At 40.5% G+C, this 16,282-nt stretch overlaps 1 protein-coding gene and 1 long non-coding RNA gene across 2 annotated transcripts; both read right to left on the bottom strand.

Annotated features, from left to right (window-relative positions):
• Window positions 1-857: 857 nt before the first annotated feature.
• Window positions 858-14,385, bottom strand: LOC127217697 (uncharacterized). The gene is made up of 3 exons (XR_007834112.1): window positions 14,209-14,385; window positions 13,999-14,081; window positions 858-918 (listed from the first exon to the last, which is right to left on the bottom strand). It is a non-coding gene; the product is annotated as an uncharacterized LOC127217697 (long non-coding RNA).
• On the bottom strand, window positions 2,278-2,647 carry LOC127217696 (60S ribosomal protein L37). The gene has a single exon (XM_051178707.1). It carries the CDS (start codon window positions 2,620-2,622, stop codon window positions 2,329-2,331), a length of 294 nt encoding a protein of 97 aa, XP_051034664.1. The 5' UTR covers window positions 2,623-2,647; the 3' UTR covers window positions 2,278-2,328.
• Window positions 14,386-16,282: the final 1,897 nt, after the last annotated feature.

Below are 16,282 nucleotides of genomic sequence, written 5' to 3' on the forward strand. Positions count from 1 at the left end.
GTGTCCTACTGGGGATGAAGAAACATTTATTCATGTCTCTCCAAGAAAAAGGTCACACAAGTTATGATACTATTTTACCAGAAACTTACAACCAAGTCAAATAAGCAATGTACTGGTTAAACAGTCCCACAAATTTGAAAAAAAATGCATATCCAAAATAGCATGATAACATGAAACACAAATTCAGGGGTGGCAACCCATGTTTTTGGTTTGTTTGTTTTTGTTTTTAATATTTTAATAGTGTGCCCATCAACACCCAGCTTAATGATTTTTTTTTAAAAAAAATTTTTATGTGCATTGTTGTTTTGCCTGCATGTATGTTTGTCTGTGTGTGGGTGTCAGATTCCCTGGTACTGGAGTTACAAACATTTGCGAGCTGCCATGTCATTGCTGGGAATTGAACCTAGGTCCTCTGGAAGAGCATCCCCCAGTGTTCTTAACTTCTGAGCCATCTCTCCAGCCCCAGTAGCAACCTATTTTTAAGACAGGGTCTCACTATGTAGCGCCGGTTGGCCTGAAACTCACAGAGATTCACCCATCTTCGTCTCTCCAGTGCTGAGATTAAAGACAAGTATCACCAAGCCTGGCTAGAAGTGGTGATTTTGATGGGGCAGACAGGCAGGGACATGCTGTCATTAATACCACTCTTACATGGAGTGATGAATTCATGAGTTTTCTATAAATTATCTTTATACCCATCTGTATAATATGGATTCTTTTTTTTTCATTTATTGAACATAATTTTAAATGCATTTAAAAAAGATTTACCTTTGGGGCTGGAGAGATGGTTCAGCAGTTAAGACTTCATACTGTTCTTCCAGAGGACCCCAAATTCAATTTCCAGCGACCTTGCTTGGTTCACAATTGCCTCTAACTCCAACTCCAGGGGATCCAATGCCTTCTTCTGGCCTCCACAAGCTCTGTAACCAGAAGCACAAACCCACACCCAGAAACACACATACACATACATAAATAAACAGATAAATATTTACCTTTAGTTTTACTTAAGTATATGTGTGCATGCCTGGGAGTGTATGCCATGTGTGTATAGGTGTTCACAGAGGACAGAAAAGGGCATGGGACTCTGTTCTGGTTAGTTTTCCGTCAACTTGACACAAGTTAGAGTCATTTGGGAAGAGGGAACCTCAATTAAGAAAATGTTTCCACCAGACTGGCTTATGGGGGGAGTTTTCTTGACTAATGATTGATGTGGGAGGGCCCAGCTCACTGTGGGCAGTGTCATCTTAGGGCTGGTGGTCCTACAAGAAAGTAGGCTGAGCCAGCAGGTGGCGGTACACACCTTCAATCCCAGCACTCAGGAGGCAGAGACAGGTGAACCTTGTGAGTTCATGGCCAGCCTGGTCTACAGAGTTCCACCAGCCTGGGCTACACAGAGAAACCCTGTCTTGAAAAATCAAAAACCAAAACAAAACAAAAAGTCTTAACCTAATATGACTAAAACCTTTCTAAAGAAAATTAGAGGTGAATGCTGTGGCTCATTTCTGAAATCCCAATATTTGGGAAGTTGATTAAGTAGGTTCGGGAGTTCAAGGATGGCCTGGGTTACATGAGAACCTGTTCTCAAAACAACAATAACAAAACCAAAACACAAAGAAGCTGTAAGAAAAACCTCAACTCACTCACAAATGGAAATACATTAAAATAACATCAAACCACTAATCAACTCTAAAAGGCATGGAAGTACAGAAGAATGTATGTATGTATTTCAGGCTGTGAGAGGAAGTAACTACTTGCCCATCAGAGCTATCTTTTGAAATTGAAATAGAAAGGAGGTTATTTCAAAACAAACACAAGCGAAAGCAATTCATAACCAGTGTGCCAGAACTTGCAGGAGATGTTAAAAGAATCTTAAACACAGAGGAGAAAGAAATACAGCCAAGTATGAAAGTACAGCAGAGAATAAATTTCATGAGAACAAAGAACTAGAAAAGAATTCTATGCCAGTACAGCAACCAGCAAGTCCCCAATAATAACCAGGGAAATAGAAAAGAACAAAGAATAATACAAGTGGCCAGAAGAAAAAGACCCAACAAAATGGTAACAATTAGAAAATAACCTTACATAGAAATTATCTTAGCTTTCCAATTAAAAGCAGAGAATTAGCTGACTGAATTAAAATCAAAATAAAACAAAAACCCCAACAAGATTCAAGTATCTGGTGTCACTGGAGAAGACACTCACAGACTGAGAGCCAAAGCAAGAAGGTCAATTTGTTAAGTAAATGGAAGCTGAAAAAAGCTGGCATAGTTATTTTTTTTTTTTTTGTTTTCGAAACCAGAACATTTATTTTATGACTGACTGAAATCCTTAAGATGAGCTGGATGCTGCAACAGCTGCCCTCTTGGGTTTAGGTGTTGTCCCTTCACGGAATCCATGTCTGAATCTTCGATAGACAATCTTTAGGTGCCTCATACGCCCAGTCCCGGTAGTGTTTCGCCTCTTAGCCTTGGCACTCCAGTTATACTTTCTTTTGCGCTTGGCAGGGTAGCCACATTTGCCACAGGTAGACTTCTGAAGGTGGTAGGCCTTGGAGCCACAGCGGCGGCACAACGTGTGCGTCTTATTGCGACGCTTTCCAAAGGATGACGTTCCTTTCGTCATCTTGCTTCTGCCGCCGAGGCCAAAGAATAAACTTCTTTTTTTTTTTTTTTTTCTGTGTTTGAGTTTGTGTGTGTATGGGGGACAGGTACCTGTAGAGGCCAGAGAGTGTGTTGGATCCCCTGAAGCTGGAGTTAGCAACACTTGTGAGCCTCCTGACCTGAGCTGGGAACTGAACCCAGGTCCTCTGGAAGAGCAGCAAGTGCTCTTAACCACTGAGCTGTCTCTACAGCTCTTGGCATAGTTATTATAACTTTGATAAAGTATATTTCAAATCAAAATTAGAAAAATAAAGGATATTGCATATCAATAAAAGGAACAATTCAACAAGAATGTCTTAGTCACAGTTCTATGGCTGTGAAGAGTCAACATGACCAAGGCAACTCTAATAAAGAAAGCATTTAATTGGGACTTCTTTACAGGTTCAGAGGTTTAGTCCATTAACAGCATGATCGGAGCAGTAGCTGAGAGCTACATCCTGATTCACAGGCAGAGGGAGGTAGTCTGGGCCTGGTGTGGGCTTTTGAAACCTCAAAGCCTCCAACAAGACCATACATCCTAATCCTTACCAAACAGTTCCATCAACTTGGGAACAAGCATTTAAACATACGAGCCTAGGAGACCATTCTCATTCAAGCCACCACAAAGATATAATAATGGTAAATGTATGAACATATGATCTATATAGTAAGTTCTGGTTCAGTGAGAGCTACACAGAGGGACCCTGTCTTAAAAACTAACAAGAGATTAAACACTCTCAAACCACAATTATATTCCAACCCCCCCCCGGAAACTTTAGAACAAATGGATGAATTTCTAGACACATGATAAGAAAATGAAATTAAGGGCATTTAATAACACAAACAGATCCATAATAACTTACAAAGTTGAAACAGTAACAAAGAGTCTCCTAACAAAGACAGTCCAAACTGGATGTATTCACTGGATAATTCTATCTAACTATTAAAGTAAATTAACATTAATGGCCCCAAAACTGTTTTCATAAACTATAAAGGGAATGACCACAACTAAACTCATTTTATAATGCCTATATTATCCTGATACCCAATATGGATAAAAACACAATACAAAAAAAGAAAAAGAAAAACAAAAACAAAAAAAACAAAAACAAAAAAACCCCCAAACAAACAAAAAACAAAAAACTCAAAAACTAAAGATCAATATCCTTGATGAACACAGACACAAAAATCCTCAAAACCAAAAAAAAAAACCCTCTAAACAAACAAACAAACAAACCCACCAAAATGGAAACAACTCCCATATCTAAGGTTCAGGGACCATTCTGTAAGAGGGGGCAGAGGACCAGCAAGTCTGCTGTGAGATTGTACATACATACACGCATGAATGCATGTGTGCACAAACATGATAGGTGAACTACACCTATGAAATCTCAACAGTATGGTTGCGTAAACAAGAACTAGAAAATGACAATACCAGTTGATGTGTCAACGTGAAAGGGGGAAATCTCACAACACCCACACCCACCATCACTACAGGCAGTGCAGAGAGAAGGAATCCATTTTCTCCAGAGACGAAGGTTATCTTTTACCTTCTGGTATTTTTAAATTTTCTAAAAAGATTTTATTTTAGGGTTTGGAGAGATAGTTTAGCAGGTAAGAACACATACTGAATGGGATGCGATTATGCATGTCTTTGATCTCAGCACTTAGGAGGCAGAGGCAGGAGGACCTATGAGACTAATAACAGTCCTTTCTAAAAGCATACATTTGAACAACACTAAATGGATTCAGCAACTTGTACTTATATAGTCATACGTACATATATGTTAAGAATAATACAGAAAAAGGGGCCAAGAATTTAAGAGGAAGTGGGTATTATAAACAGAGTCAGAAGAGGATGATATAAGTATAGTATTCATATATAAAATTCTCAAAAAAATTGAAAAAATTAAAAAAATCTGCAAAGTGAATTCAAGAACATATGAAGAATATATACATAACCAAACTGACTTTATTCCAGCAATGCAAAGATGATTCAGCACATAAAAATCAGTAAGTGTAATACATCATACTAATAAGTTAAAGAAAAAAGGCACACAATCATTTTGATAGATGCAGAAAATGCCCTTGACAAAGTTCAGTACCCCTTTCTAATAAAAACTCCCAACACTCAGGAGCCAGAGGCAGGCAGATATCTATATATTTGAGGCCAGCTGGGTCTATATAATGAGTGCTTGAAACTGGGTAAGTTACAAAGAAAAGAAATGTATTGTTCACAGTTCTTGAGACCAGGAAGTAAAAAATCAAGGGACAACATTTGGTGAGCATCTTCTTACTGTGAAGTACTCTTTTGTAGCAACACAAAATAGATTAAGACAGAGCCCTACTTCACACTAAACAGAAAAATTAACTCAGATGGGTCATCAACCTAAATATGAGGAGCTAAAGTTATAAATCCTAGTAGAAAACACAGGAATTCATCTTTGGGATACCGACTTAGATAATGCCTTCTTGGACAGCACCAAAAGCTCAACAGCCCAATGGAAGATAGATTAATCAGACTTCATCAAAATGTAAAAATTCTGTGCATCAAGGAACACAATAAAGCTGGGCGGTGGTAGCACAAACCTTTAATCCCAGCACCCAGAAAGACAGAGGCAGGTGGATCTCTGAGTTTGAGGCCAGCCTATTCTAGAAAACAAGTTCCAGTACATCTAGGGCTGTTACACAGAGAAACCTGTCTTGAAAAAACAAAAACAAAAGGACACAATGAAGAAAATGAAAGGACAGCCCAGAGAAGACAAAGTATTTGCAATTCCTATTTTTGAGAAGGATCTTGTATTCAGATACCAAACCCAAAACTAAAACAAAAACCTATTATACTTCAAGACTATAAAGATGATAGTAATTCAATTAAAAGACTAAGGATTGAATGATTATACACAAATAGAGAATAAACGCACAAGAGGGTATTTAAAAGCATTGGTTATTAGGAAATGAAATAAAAAACTATGATGAGATACTATTTTGTATTTGGTAGGATGTGTATAATAAAAGGCAAAAAACGTGCTGGTGGAGAAACTGGCACATGCTTACATTGTTGGTGAGAATGTAGAATAGTGTAGCCATTTGTGCAAACAATTTTTCCTCAACAAAGTTAAATACAGGTGTCATAAGTTAAATACAGCAGCTCTATTCAGGAGAAAAAAAAAACATATTCACACAAACACTTCCACACAGATATCCAGAAAAACCTGCAGAATATAAAAACAACCAAAATGCCTGTCAACTGACCAGTGGATAAACAAACCATGGAATGTCCATACAATAGAATATTATTTTGGGGGCTGGAGAGATGGCTCAGAGATTAAGAGCTCTGACTGCTCTTCCAGAGGTCCCGAGTTCAATTCCCAGCAACCACATGGTGGCTCACAACCATCTGTAATGAGACCTGGTGCCCTCCTCTGACCCGCAGGCATACAAGTAGGCAGAATATTGCATACATAATAAATAAATAAATCTTTTTTAAAAAAAGGAGCACTGGCTTCTCTTCCAGCGGACCTGGGTTCGATTCTCAGCATCCACATAGTAACTCACAACTGTTTGTTACTCCAGTTCCAGGAGATCTGACACCTTCACAGCATGACACCTTCACAGCAATGCACATAAAATAAATTTAAGTAAATTATTAAAAATAATATTTTGTAATAAAAAGAAATAACATGTGCAAAAACACGGATGAACTTGGAAAAAATTATTCTTTTTTGTGTATGTGCATATGTGTTCATGCACACATGGAGGTCAAAGGTCAATCATGTGTGTCATTCCTTAGGTGCTCTTCCGCTTGTATTTGAGATAGTCTTTCACTGGTTTGGAGTAACAAGTAAGCTAGGCTGGCTGGCCATTGACATCCACACACAGATCAGCCTACCTTTGCCTTTCCAGTGGCCAGAATACACGTGTGTATCACAATGCCTGGCTATTTTATATGGGGTTGTGGGGGTTGAACTCAGGTCCTCGTGTTTGTATGGCAAGCCCTTTACTGTGCCATCTCTCCAGTTTCTGAAAAACATTATTTTTAAGTGAAAGAAGCCAGTGCAGTATATTACATGGAATCACTTCTTCTTTTTTTCTTTTTCTTTTTGAGGTAGTCACTATGTAGACTTGGCTGGGTTAGAGCTTGCTATGTTGATCAGGCTGCTCTTGGACTCACACAGATGTGCCTGTTTCTGTGTTTCTGCCTCCCACAAGCTGGGACCATGGAATCATGCATATAAAATGTTTAAAATAATCACCTATACGGGCTGGAGAGATGGCTCAGCATTGGTTGCTCTTCCAGAGGACCTGGGTTCAATTCTCAGCACCCACATGGCAGCTCACAACTGTCTATAACTCCAGTTCCAGGGTATCTGAGTCTCTCACACAGACAAACATGCAGGCAAACACCAGTGCACATAAAAATAAAATCACACAAGGGGGAGCTCATGGACTCCAGTCTGATAACTGGGAAATCAGCATAGGACTGACCCAGACCCCCTGAATATGGGTGTTAGTTAGGAGGATTGAGAAGTCTATGGGGCCTCTAGTAATGGATCAGTATTTATCCCTAGCATATGAATGGACTTTGGGAGCCCATTCCACATAAAGGGATGCTCTCTCAGCCTAGACACATAGGGGAGGACCTGGCCCTGCTCCAAATGATATGACAGACTTTGAAGATCCCCATGGAAGGCCTCACCCTCCCTAGGGAACAGAAAGGGGATGGGCTGGGGTGTGGTGGGGGTGATGGGGGGAGGGTGAGAGGGTGAGGGAACTTGGATTCACATGTAAAACAACCTTGTTTCAAATTTAAATTAAAAAATCACACCTATAGACAGAGACCAAAAGTGTATTAGTGTTTGCCTAGGACTGGGGGCCAGGGAAGGAAATACTACTGATTATGAAGCATCTTTAGCATGAAACAAGGATAAAAGCATTCAAAAACTGATCATGGTGATGGTTGGATATCATCACGAATATGCTACAACCTCTAAATACCTTTCAAAAAGGTATCTTTTATGGTCTGTAAAATAGACCTCAATAAAGTTGTAACAAAAAAGATGGAAGTAGGCAGCAGCACCAGAAACATGAGACAGAAAGAAAAATGGGAAACAATAATAGAATATTTTGGTATTGATAACTTCTTTTACAGAGAAGAGAGAATTGGGCAAAGGAATGTCCTCAAGAAGGTAAGGAGAGGGGCTTTTGCTGGGTGTAGTGGCACACACTTTTAATTCTAGCGTTTGGGAGGTAGAGAGGGATCTCTGTCAGTTCCAGGACATCCAAAGCTGTATAGTGAGACTCTGTCTTGGAAAAAAATACACACAGCAAATATGGATCTTTTTTTTTTTTTAACAAAGTGGAAAGATTAGATTTTAATGAGAGCAAAAATGATTAATCCATAACAATAGAGAAGGCAAGGTAAATGAATGCAAACAATATGTGGTAGATGGGCCTCCTCTCCTCCTCTTTTATGAGACAGAATCTTGCTCTAACCCAGTCTTGCCTGGAACTGATGGTTCTCATGCCTCAACCTCAGGAGTGATGGCCATTTTATTCTGATAGCTTTACATTTTCAGGTGAGCATAAAGCCTGAGCATGAAGGCCAAACCACAGAGATTTCAGAAGAGAGATGTTATGAAATTGTCATTCTGGATGATAGGAGAGTGGGTCACAGAATTGAGAGATGAGAATATGAGAAAGACCATCTATGGAACTATTAAAATCATCTACAGTTAGACTAGAAGAGTATTTTTAAAAAGTGGGTGACAGTGATTAGCATTGTAGAAAGACTCTTGACCAGCATGTGCAAGGCCCTCGATTAGATGCCCAGAACCAAGCAGAGAAGGAGGGAAGTGAGAGTTCATGTTGTCAAATTCTTCAGGGAATGAAGAGTGGCAGGGGTAGCTGTATGCTATGTATATTTCCAACTAACACAGAGGAGTAGTGGATAGTTTAATATAAGTCACTTATCAATTATACAGAAGAAAAACTACAGGTTTGTGGCATTGCTCAGCATCCCTGGATTCTATCCTTAGCAACAAACACACAGACAGGCATGCATGCACGCAGAATTTGGGGCCAGCAAGAATGTATAGTAGGTAAATGTATTTGCTGCCAAACCTGATAACTTGAGTTTGATCCCCAGATCACACATAAGGTAAGGAGAGAAAGTAGTGATTTCCACGAGTTGTCCTTTGCTTTCCACACATGTGCTGTCAATTGTGTGTACCCATACATACAACAAATAAATGGATAGATAAATAAATGCAATGTAAGTATAGTTTTAAGTTGCTTAATAGCAGAGACATGTTCTAAGAAACTCATTGTTAGTTCATTTTTATCAGAATGTACTTATACATACATAGTGTCTATGGAATCAGTGCCATATTTTTGTCCTTGACCAAGACACTGTGATACAGCATATGAATGTAACTATAGTAAAGAAACCTGGCAGGCATCACAGTGAACAAATAGTTAAAGCAAAAAAAAAAAAAAAAAAAAAAAAAAAAGAATATTGAGGCAAAATGTTATTATGCCCTTCCTGATGATAATGAACACATAACATCTTTTCTGGTATTCATGCCCAAAATGCAGGACTTAAAACTAATATAACCACAATGAAACTTACATAAGTCTGAATTCTATAAAATAACTGGCCAGGATACTTCAAAAATATCAAAGTCAGCTAGCTGAGCATGGTGGCGCACATCTTTAGTTCCAGTACTCAAGAGTCAGAGGCAGGTGGACCTCTGTGAGTTTGAGGCCAGCCTGGTCTACAGAGTGAGTTCCAGGACAGCCAGGGCTATATGGAGAGGGACTCTGTCTTAAAAAACAAAAGCAAAAACCAAAGTAATGAAAGACAAGAAAGATTAAAAGAACTGTTCTCTATTAATTTTGACAAGTAAACTATAGTTATATAATTTCTCAACATTTAGGTAATTTGACTATGCATATCTTGAACTCTTCCAAAAATGTTTAAACATTTGAAAGTTTAAAAATTCTGAAAACAAAGACTGGAGTGACGGATCAGTGGCTAAGAGCACTTGTTGCTCTTAAAACCCACCCTGCAACTCCTGTTCCAGAGGCTACTATGCCTTCTTCTGCATGCACATGTTGGCAAAAACACATAAAAAATAAATAAGTCTTTTTTAGAATTATGAAAACAAAGGGATGAAGAGATGGTTCAGAAGTTGAGAGCACCTGTTGATCTTTCAGAGGACCTAGGTTCAGTTCCCATATCCTTTATGTGACTCACAACCATCCTTAAATCCAGATCTGGGAACCTGATACTCCCTTCTGACCATTTCTCACACCACACACACATGTTATCCATGTATAGACAGAAAAGCAAAACACTCATACACATAAAAATGAATAAATCTAAAAAACATACTAAAAAAATTCTGAAAACAGGGCTTGGAAATAGCTCAGTGGTGGAGTGTTTGTCTAGCATGTGAGAGACCATGGGTTCACTCCCCAGAACTGAAAATAATCAGAAAACAAAAACAGGGTTAAACAGGAAAGAAAGAAAATGCATGGAAAGGGCAACTAGAATCAAGGATATCTACTCCCACTCTTCACTAGTAGAGTATGAGACTGCAAAGGTGGGCAAGAATGTTCAGAGGAAAACTAGATCCCTGGTCAAGTCAAAGAGTGTGTGTGTGTGTGTGTGTGTGTGTGTGTGTGTGTGTGTATATATATATATATATATATATATATATATATATATATATATATATATATATTTTCTTATTTTATGTATTGATCCCAGTTCCCTATCCCTTCCTCTCTTCTTCCCTCCCTCACAGGTCCCCAACCCCCTTCCCATCCCATTCCCACCCAAACTCCACAGGGAGGGTGATGCCTTCCAGGAGAGATCATTAAAATCTGTCAAGTCATTTGGAGTAAGGTCTAGGCCCTCCCTCCTGCCTCTAGGCTAAGGGAGTATCCCTCCATGGGGAATGTGATCCCAAAGTCTTTTCATTCACTAGGGATACATCGGGGTCTGGGGGACATTTTTTACTTTCATTGGAGAACATTAGTGACATTTAGTGGGCATCTACCAGAGATGCCCAACATTCTGCAGTGCACAAGGCAGCCCCACTTAACAAAGAATTCTACCATATCCCATGCAACTTTAGACTGCCCTACCAAATAATTATTTAGTCTTAAAAATTTTGCTTATTCATTTAAAATTTATCCACTTGATCAACATTAATTTAAGAAAGCCTATCATGTGCCAAGTAGTGTTTTTGGTTCTACCTACCCACCAGGAGGAAAAAGACAAAATCATTTCCCTTTTCTAGAGTTTAAAGTCTAGTGGAGAGTTAGACAATAAACTACAAATACAATAGAAGTAAATAATATAGAGTCACAGACTGTATAATGATGTTTTAGTAAAAAAACCTACTGAAATGATGGTCGTCCCATAAAATTGTATTGTTTGGTGATGTCACAAAAGTCTCAGTTTGAGTGAGCATTCTATATTTTGCCACAATGATAACATTACCCAATGATACTTTCTTGGAATATATTCCCATTGTTAAACACAGAACTGTACTATGTAAGAAGGTGGTGGGATGCAATGGAAACCATAAATCTGGGTTAGTGTAGGGACCAGGATGAATTTTAAGCAGGATGGTCATGATAGACCTCAACAAGAAAATAGCAACTAGCTGGGTAGTGGTGGCACACACATTTAACCCCAGCACTCAGGAGACAGAGGCAGGAGGATCTCTAAGTTTGAGCCCAGTCTTGTCTACAAAGTGAGTTCCAGGACAGCCAGAGCTACACAGAGAAACCCTGTCTCAAAAAACTAAAAGAAAAAAGCAACTAAATAGAACCCCGAAGAAAGTGAGGACATGATACCTGCAGATATTTGGCAACAAGTATCTGAAGACAGGGAAAGCCCCAACACAAACCACCTAGGCCTAAGTGTGCCCAATACATTCAAATAACACTAAGGAGGCTGTTGTATGGAGTAAGGAAGCAGAGTAGTAGGATGTAAGGTTAGAGAGGCTAGTCACCAAGGATATTCATTAATATCCATTTTTTTTCTTGAAATCTAACAACCATAAAAATAAACCATATATACATTCTTTTGTTTAGAACTTTATGGAAATGGAACTGTATCCTACCCATGGTTTCTGAGCTACCACTCAATAGACAGGTAGCTATCACATGTACAAGTCACATGCATGTATTTATGTGTAAGATTATGTCATTATTTCTTCTAGTGAAGCCATATCCAGTATTTATGTACTGAAGTACATACTGATTTATTATAAATTTTTCTTCAGCCTGGTGTGGTGGCACATGCCTTAGATCTCAGCATTCAGGAGGCAGAGGCAGGCAGATCTCTGTAGTTTGAGGTAAACCTGGTCTACAGAGCAAGTTCCAGGACAGCCAGGGTTGTTACACAGAGAAACCATGTCTTGAAAAAATAAACAAATAAAAATAAATGTTTCTCCCTTATATATAAGTGAAGCATTATATTAGCTTTGGAGGGATTGTGCATGCAGATTTTACTTTCTATGCTCTTCATTTTAAAATAGTGAAGGAGGTATTTCAAACTACATTATACAAATAGAATATTGGATCAGGGTGTCAGAATGACAAAGAAAATATTCAAAACAGGATGGGAATGGGGATGGGATTTGGTGGTACTTGACCATGAGTTTCTGATCTAGAAGAACTCCTGGATGGGGACAGAAACGATGTTGAGGGCTACATGGATACATAATTAATAGGTCCTTGAACTATCTGTGGGGACCAACATTAAAAAGTGTTTTGTGGGCTAGGTGGTGGTGGCACACACCTTTAATCCCAACACACTGTGAGTTTGAGGACAGCCTGGTCTACTGAGAGAGTTCTAGGACAGCCTCTAAAGGCACAGAGAAACCCTGTCTCAAAAAACAAAGTGGTGTGTGTGTGTGTGTGTGTGTGTGTGTGTGTGGCTGAGACAGTGTTTTATACTGTAGCCCAGATTTATTTTGAACTCACTATGTAGCCAAGGCTGGCCTTGAACTTGTGACAATCCACTTGCATGCTATGAATACAGGCATGTGCCACCACCAAAGCTGGCTAAAAAGTAGTGTGTAATCTAATTTTCTCCCCATCCTTGGTGCCTCTACCTGTTAATCAGAGAAGGCTGAAGAACAAACAGGGGTCTTTCCCCAATGAGACTTTGAAGCAGCCCAAGGCCACTCCCATTGTTACAAATAGTACACCTCTAACCACATTAGGGATGGAAAAGAGATAGGTTTAGTTTGGAAAGGTAAGAGAGGACAGAAGCATTCAAAAAGATCCATTGGGGGAGAGGGTCAGAGACAGACAAGGGTGAAAAATGTCAGACTAAGAGAATTAATATTCTTTTCAATCACGATAATCATTATTTATTGAAAAAATTTCTAGGGACCAAGTATGTGTGCTCAGGCAGAGACTGACCCCCATTTGACGGATGATGAAACTGAGACCCAGATGAGTAAAGTGAAAGTTTCATAGCTGGTTTTAAGTGGTCATGTCAGGATTAGGCCTCCTGAGTCTGGATATCTTAGTACGTCTCAGAGAAAAAGAGGAGAGAGAGAGAGAGAGAGAGAGAGAGAGAGAGAGAGAGAGAGAGAGAGAGAGAGAGAGAGAGAGAGAGAGAGAGAGAGAGAGAGAGAGAGAGAGAGAGAGAGAGAGAGAGAGAGAGAGAGAGAGAGAGAGAGAGAGAGAGAGAGAGAGAGAGAGAGAGAGAGAGAGAGAGAGAGAGAGAGAGAGAGAGAGAGAGAGAGAGAGAGAGAGAGAGAGAGAGAGAGAGAGAGAGAGAGAGAGAGAGAGAGAGAGAGAGAGAGAGAGAGAGAGAGAGAGAGAGAGAGAGAGAGAGAGAGAGAGAGAGAGAGAGAGAGAGAGAGAGAGAGAGAGAGAGAGAGAGAGAGAGAGAGAGAGAGAGAGAGAGAGAGAGAGAGAGAGAGAGAGAGAGAGAGAGAGAGAGAGAGAGAGAGAGAGAGAGAGAGAGAGAGAGAGAGAGAGAGAGAGAGAGAGAGAGAGAGAGAGAGAGAGAGAGAGAGAGAGAGAGAGAGAGAGAGAGAGAGAGAGAGAGAGAGAGAGAGAGAGAGAGAGAGAGAGAGAGAGAGAGAGAGAGAGAGAGAGAGAGAGAGAGAGAGAGAGAGAGAGAGAGAGAGAGAGAGAGAGAGAGAGAGAGAGAGAGAGAGAGAAAACAAAACAGAAAATGTTGGGTAGAGGCAGATATGGAGTCAAGGCTGGAACACAGACAGTCACGTGAGCACAGACCTGCACGGAATCTTTTCCCCAGAGGCTGGGATGGAGAGGTCCACAGAGGGTGGGCATGGGTGGTGGGTTCAAGGGTACTCACCTGGGTGCCGTCTGGAGGGGATGCAGGAGCACTCGCCTTCCCTTTTTTTTTGCTACGCAAATGATCCTCCACCACCCACGGACCTAGAGTTGAAAGGCCGCCCAGGTAAAAGCGCGCCAGGTCCCTCCCCACACGCATTCTGGGATGTTCTCTCCCCTCCCACCGCTCTCTTACCCCACCACCCCATCTTTACTGATTCTCGCGGTATACCTCTAGTCTCCGTAGGTTCTACAGCTGCTGCAGGAGTATGGATACCTGGACCTCAGCAAGATCTCGCAGACACAGGGATGCTTCACGCGACGCTCCGCGGAGCGATGGCAGGGTAGCAGGGCTCCATCACTACCTCGGGCTCCTCGGCTCCCATTGGAGGAGTGCCCTTCTGCCTTCCCTGAGATTGGTTGAAGATGGAAGCACCGATGAAAACTCCACCCTCTCGAGGGTGTGATTGGCTTATGAGCCAAGCCCTTCCGTTAACAACACTGGCCAGGCAAAGATCATGCCTCATTCCCTTTGAGGGTACATTCGACTGGTCTTCAGGGGGTCGCTTGTGAACACGCAGGAGACCTGAAACCAGGCTAAGCACAAATCAATAGAGTTCCGACTTTCCTGACGTCTTCTTTCTTTCTGTACTCACTTTGCCCTTACACCGCTTTGCTAAGAAACACTATGACTCGGCTCCCAGTTTCCTATAGCTCCACACCCACTTGTAGGAGTTTCTGAGCCAGATGTCTCTCTTTCCAGATAAGCATTGTTCTTAATTCCATCCACAGAAGAAAAAAGCTGATCCTACTTTGTATCCCTGGCTGACCTAGAACTCGCCACGCAGACCAGGCTTGCCTCTGCCTCCCGAGTGCTGACATGAAAGGTATGAGCCACTATACCCGGCAGAGCTTATTGAATTTATAATTAGGAGTATAAGTAGTCAGTAAGTGTTCAAATAGAGGCAAACTTGGTGAGGTATTGTAGTATAGTGGTGCGCATAGCTGCCTTCCAAAAGAGGCAAACTTACTGGCCTGAAATTGAACAGCAATTACCCAGGATAAAACCCAGCCCTCACTCTTCTAAAGGAAAAGCTGTTTAAAAAGGAAGGGAAGACAGGAAGGCTCCTTCTATGAGCAGTTTGTTTTTTTAAAATTTGGGTAGCACAGATTCTCCAGGAGTGTCTGAGGCTAAATAGGACTTGGGGGCAGGGAGGAATGACTTGGATAGCAATGAATTTACAACTTTGATTTCCCTCTCTTTTTAGCAACATTTAGCATGTTTTCACTAAAGAATGTAACTCACATACTCGGGAGGCAGAGGCAAGTGGATCTCTGTGAGTTGGAGGCCAGCCTGGTCTACAGAGTGAGTTCCAGGACAGCCAGGGCTACATAGAAATCCTGTCTTCAACCCCCCCTCAATGTAATTCACCATGACAGTAATATTGGTGATAACAATATTAATCAGTAGTAATCAGAGATTTGCCCATCATATAAAATTGCAGGTATCTCCTTGCAAACACATCCCCCATGGAGGGATAACTGCCTTAACCTAGAGACAGGAGAGAAGCCCTAGTCCCTACTTCACATGGCCTGTCAGATCTACATGACCCCAACTGGATGGCATTCCCCTACATATGGAATTGAGGTGGGGGATGGGAGGGGAGGATGGTTAGGGTGCATGTGAGAGGGCAGAGAGGGTAAAAGGGAGGGAGAGGGAACTGGGATAGACATGTAAAATAATAAATTAAATAAAAAATTGCAGGTATCTCAAACATGTAATCTCTCAAATTCATAATTAGTGTTTGAAAATGATGATAATTGGGAGTCAGAGTGGTGGGAACTGCTTACTAACTGTTCTTGTAGAGAAGACCTGAGTTGGTTGACAGCAAGAATGTCACTTGTCTATAACTCCAGTTCCAGGGTACCAGCAACCTTTTTCTGGCCTTCATGGGAACCTGAGCACATATGCCACACACCTTTGCACAGCACACATGAGTGTACGCATGGAAGCACGCATGAATATACACACATAAATAAAAATAAAATAAACCTAAATCATGACAATCATTGTAGTCATTAAGCAATAACATTTTACTATTTAATGGATTAATGGGCAACACATGTTACTCTAGCACCTATCCTTCTGTATTTTAATATTTGGCTTTCTTTATAATTCTAGATATCTGTTTTTCTGATTTAAAAGATATTTTTTGTGAGAAAAAGTCTATAGGCTTCACTAGGTCACAAAAGAGATCAGTGATACAAAAAATGAACTTCATCCAAGAGGACAGAAATTGTTTTCT

Source organism: Phodopus roborovskii, unplaced genomic scaffold (assembly GCF_943737965.1).
Source record: "Phodopus roborovskii unplaced genomic scaffold, PHOROB, whole genome shotgun sequence".
Classification (NCBI taxonomy): Eukaryota; Metazoa; Chordata; class Mammalia; order Rodentia; family Cricetidae; genus Phodopus; species Phodopus roborovskii.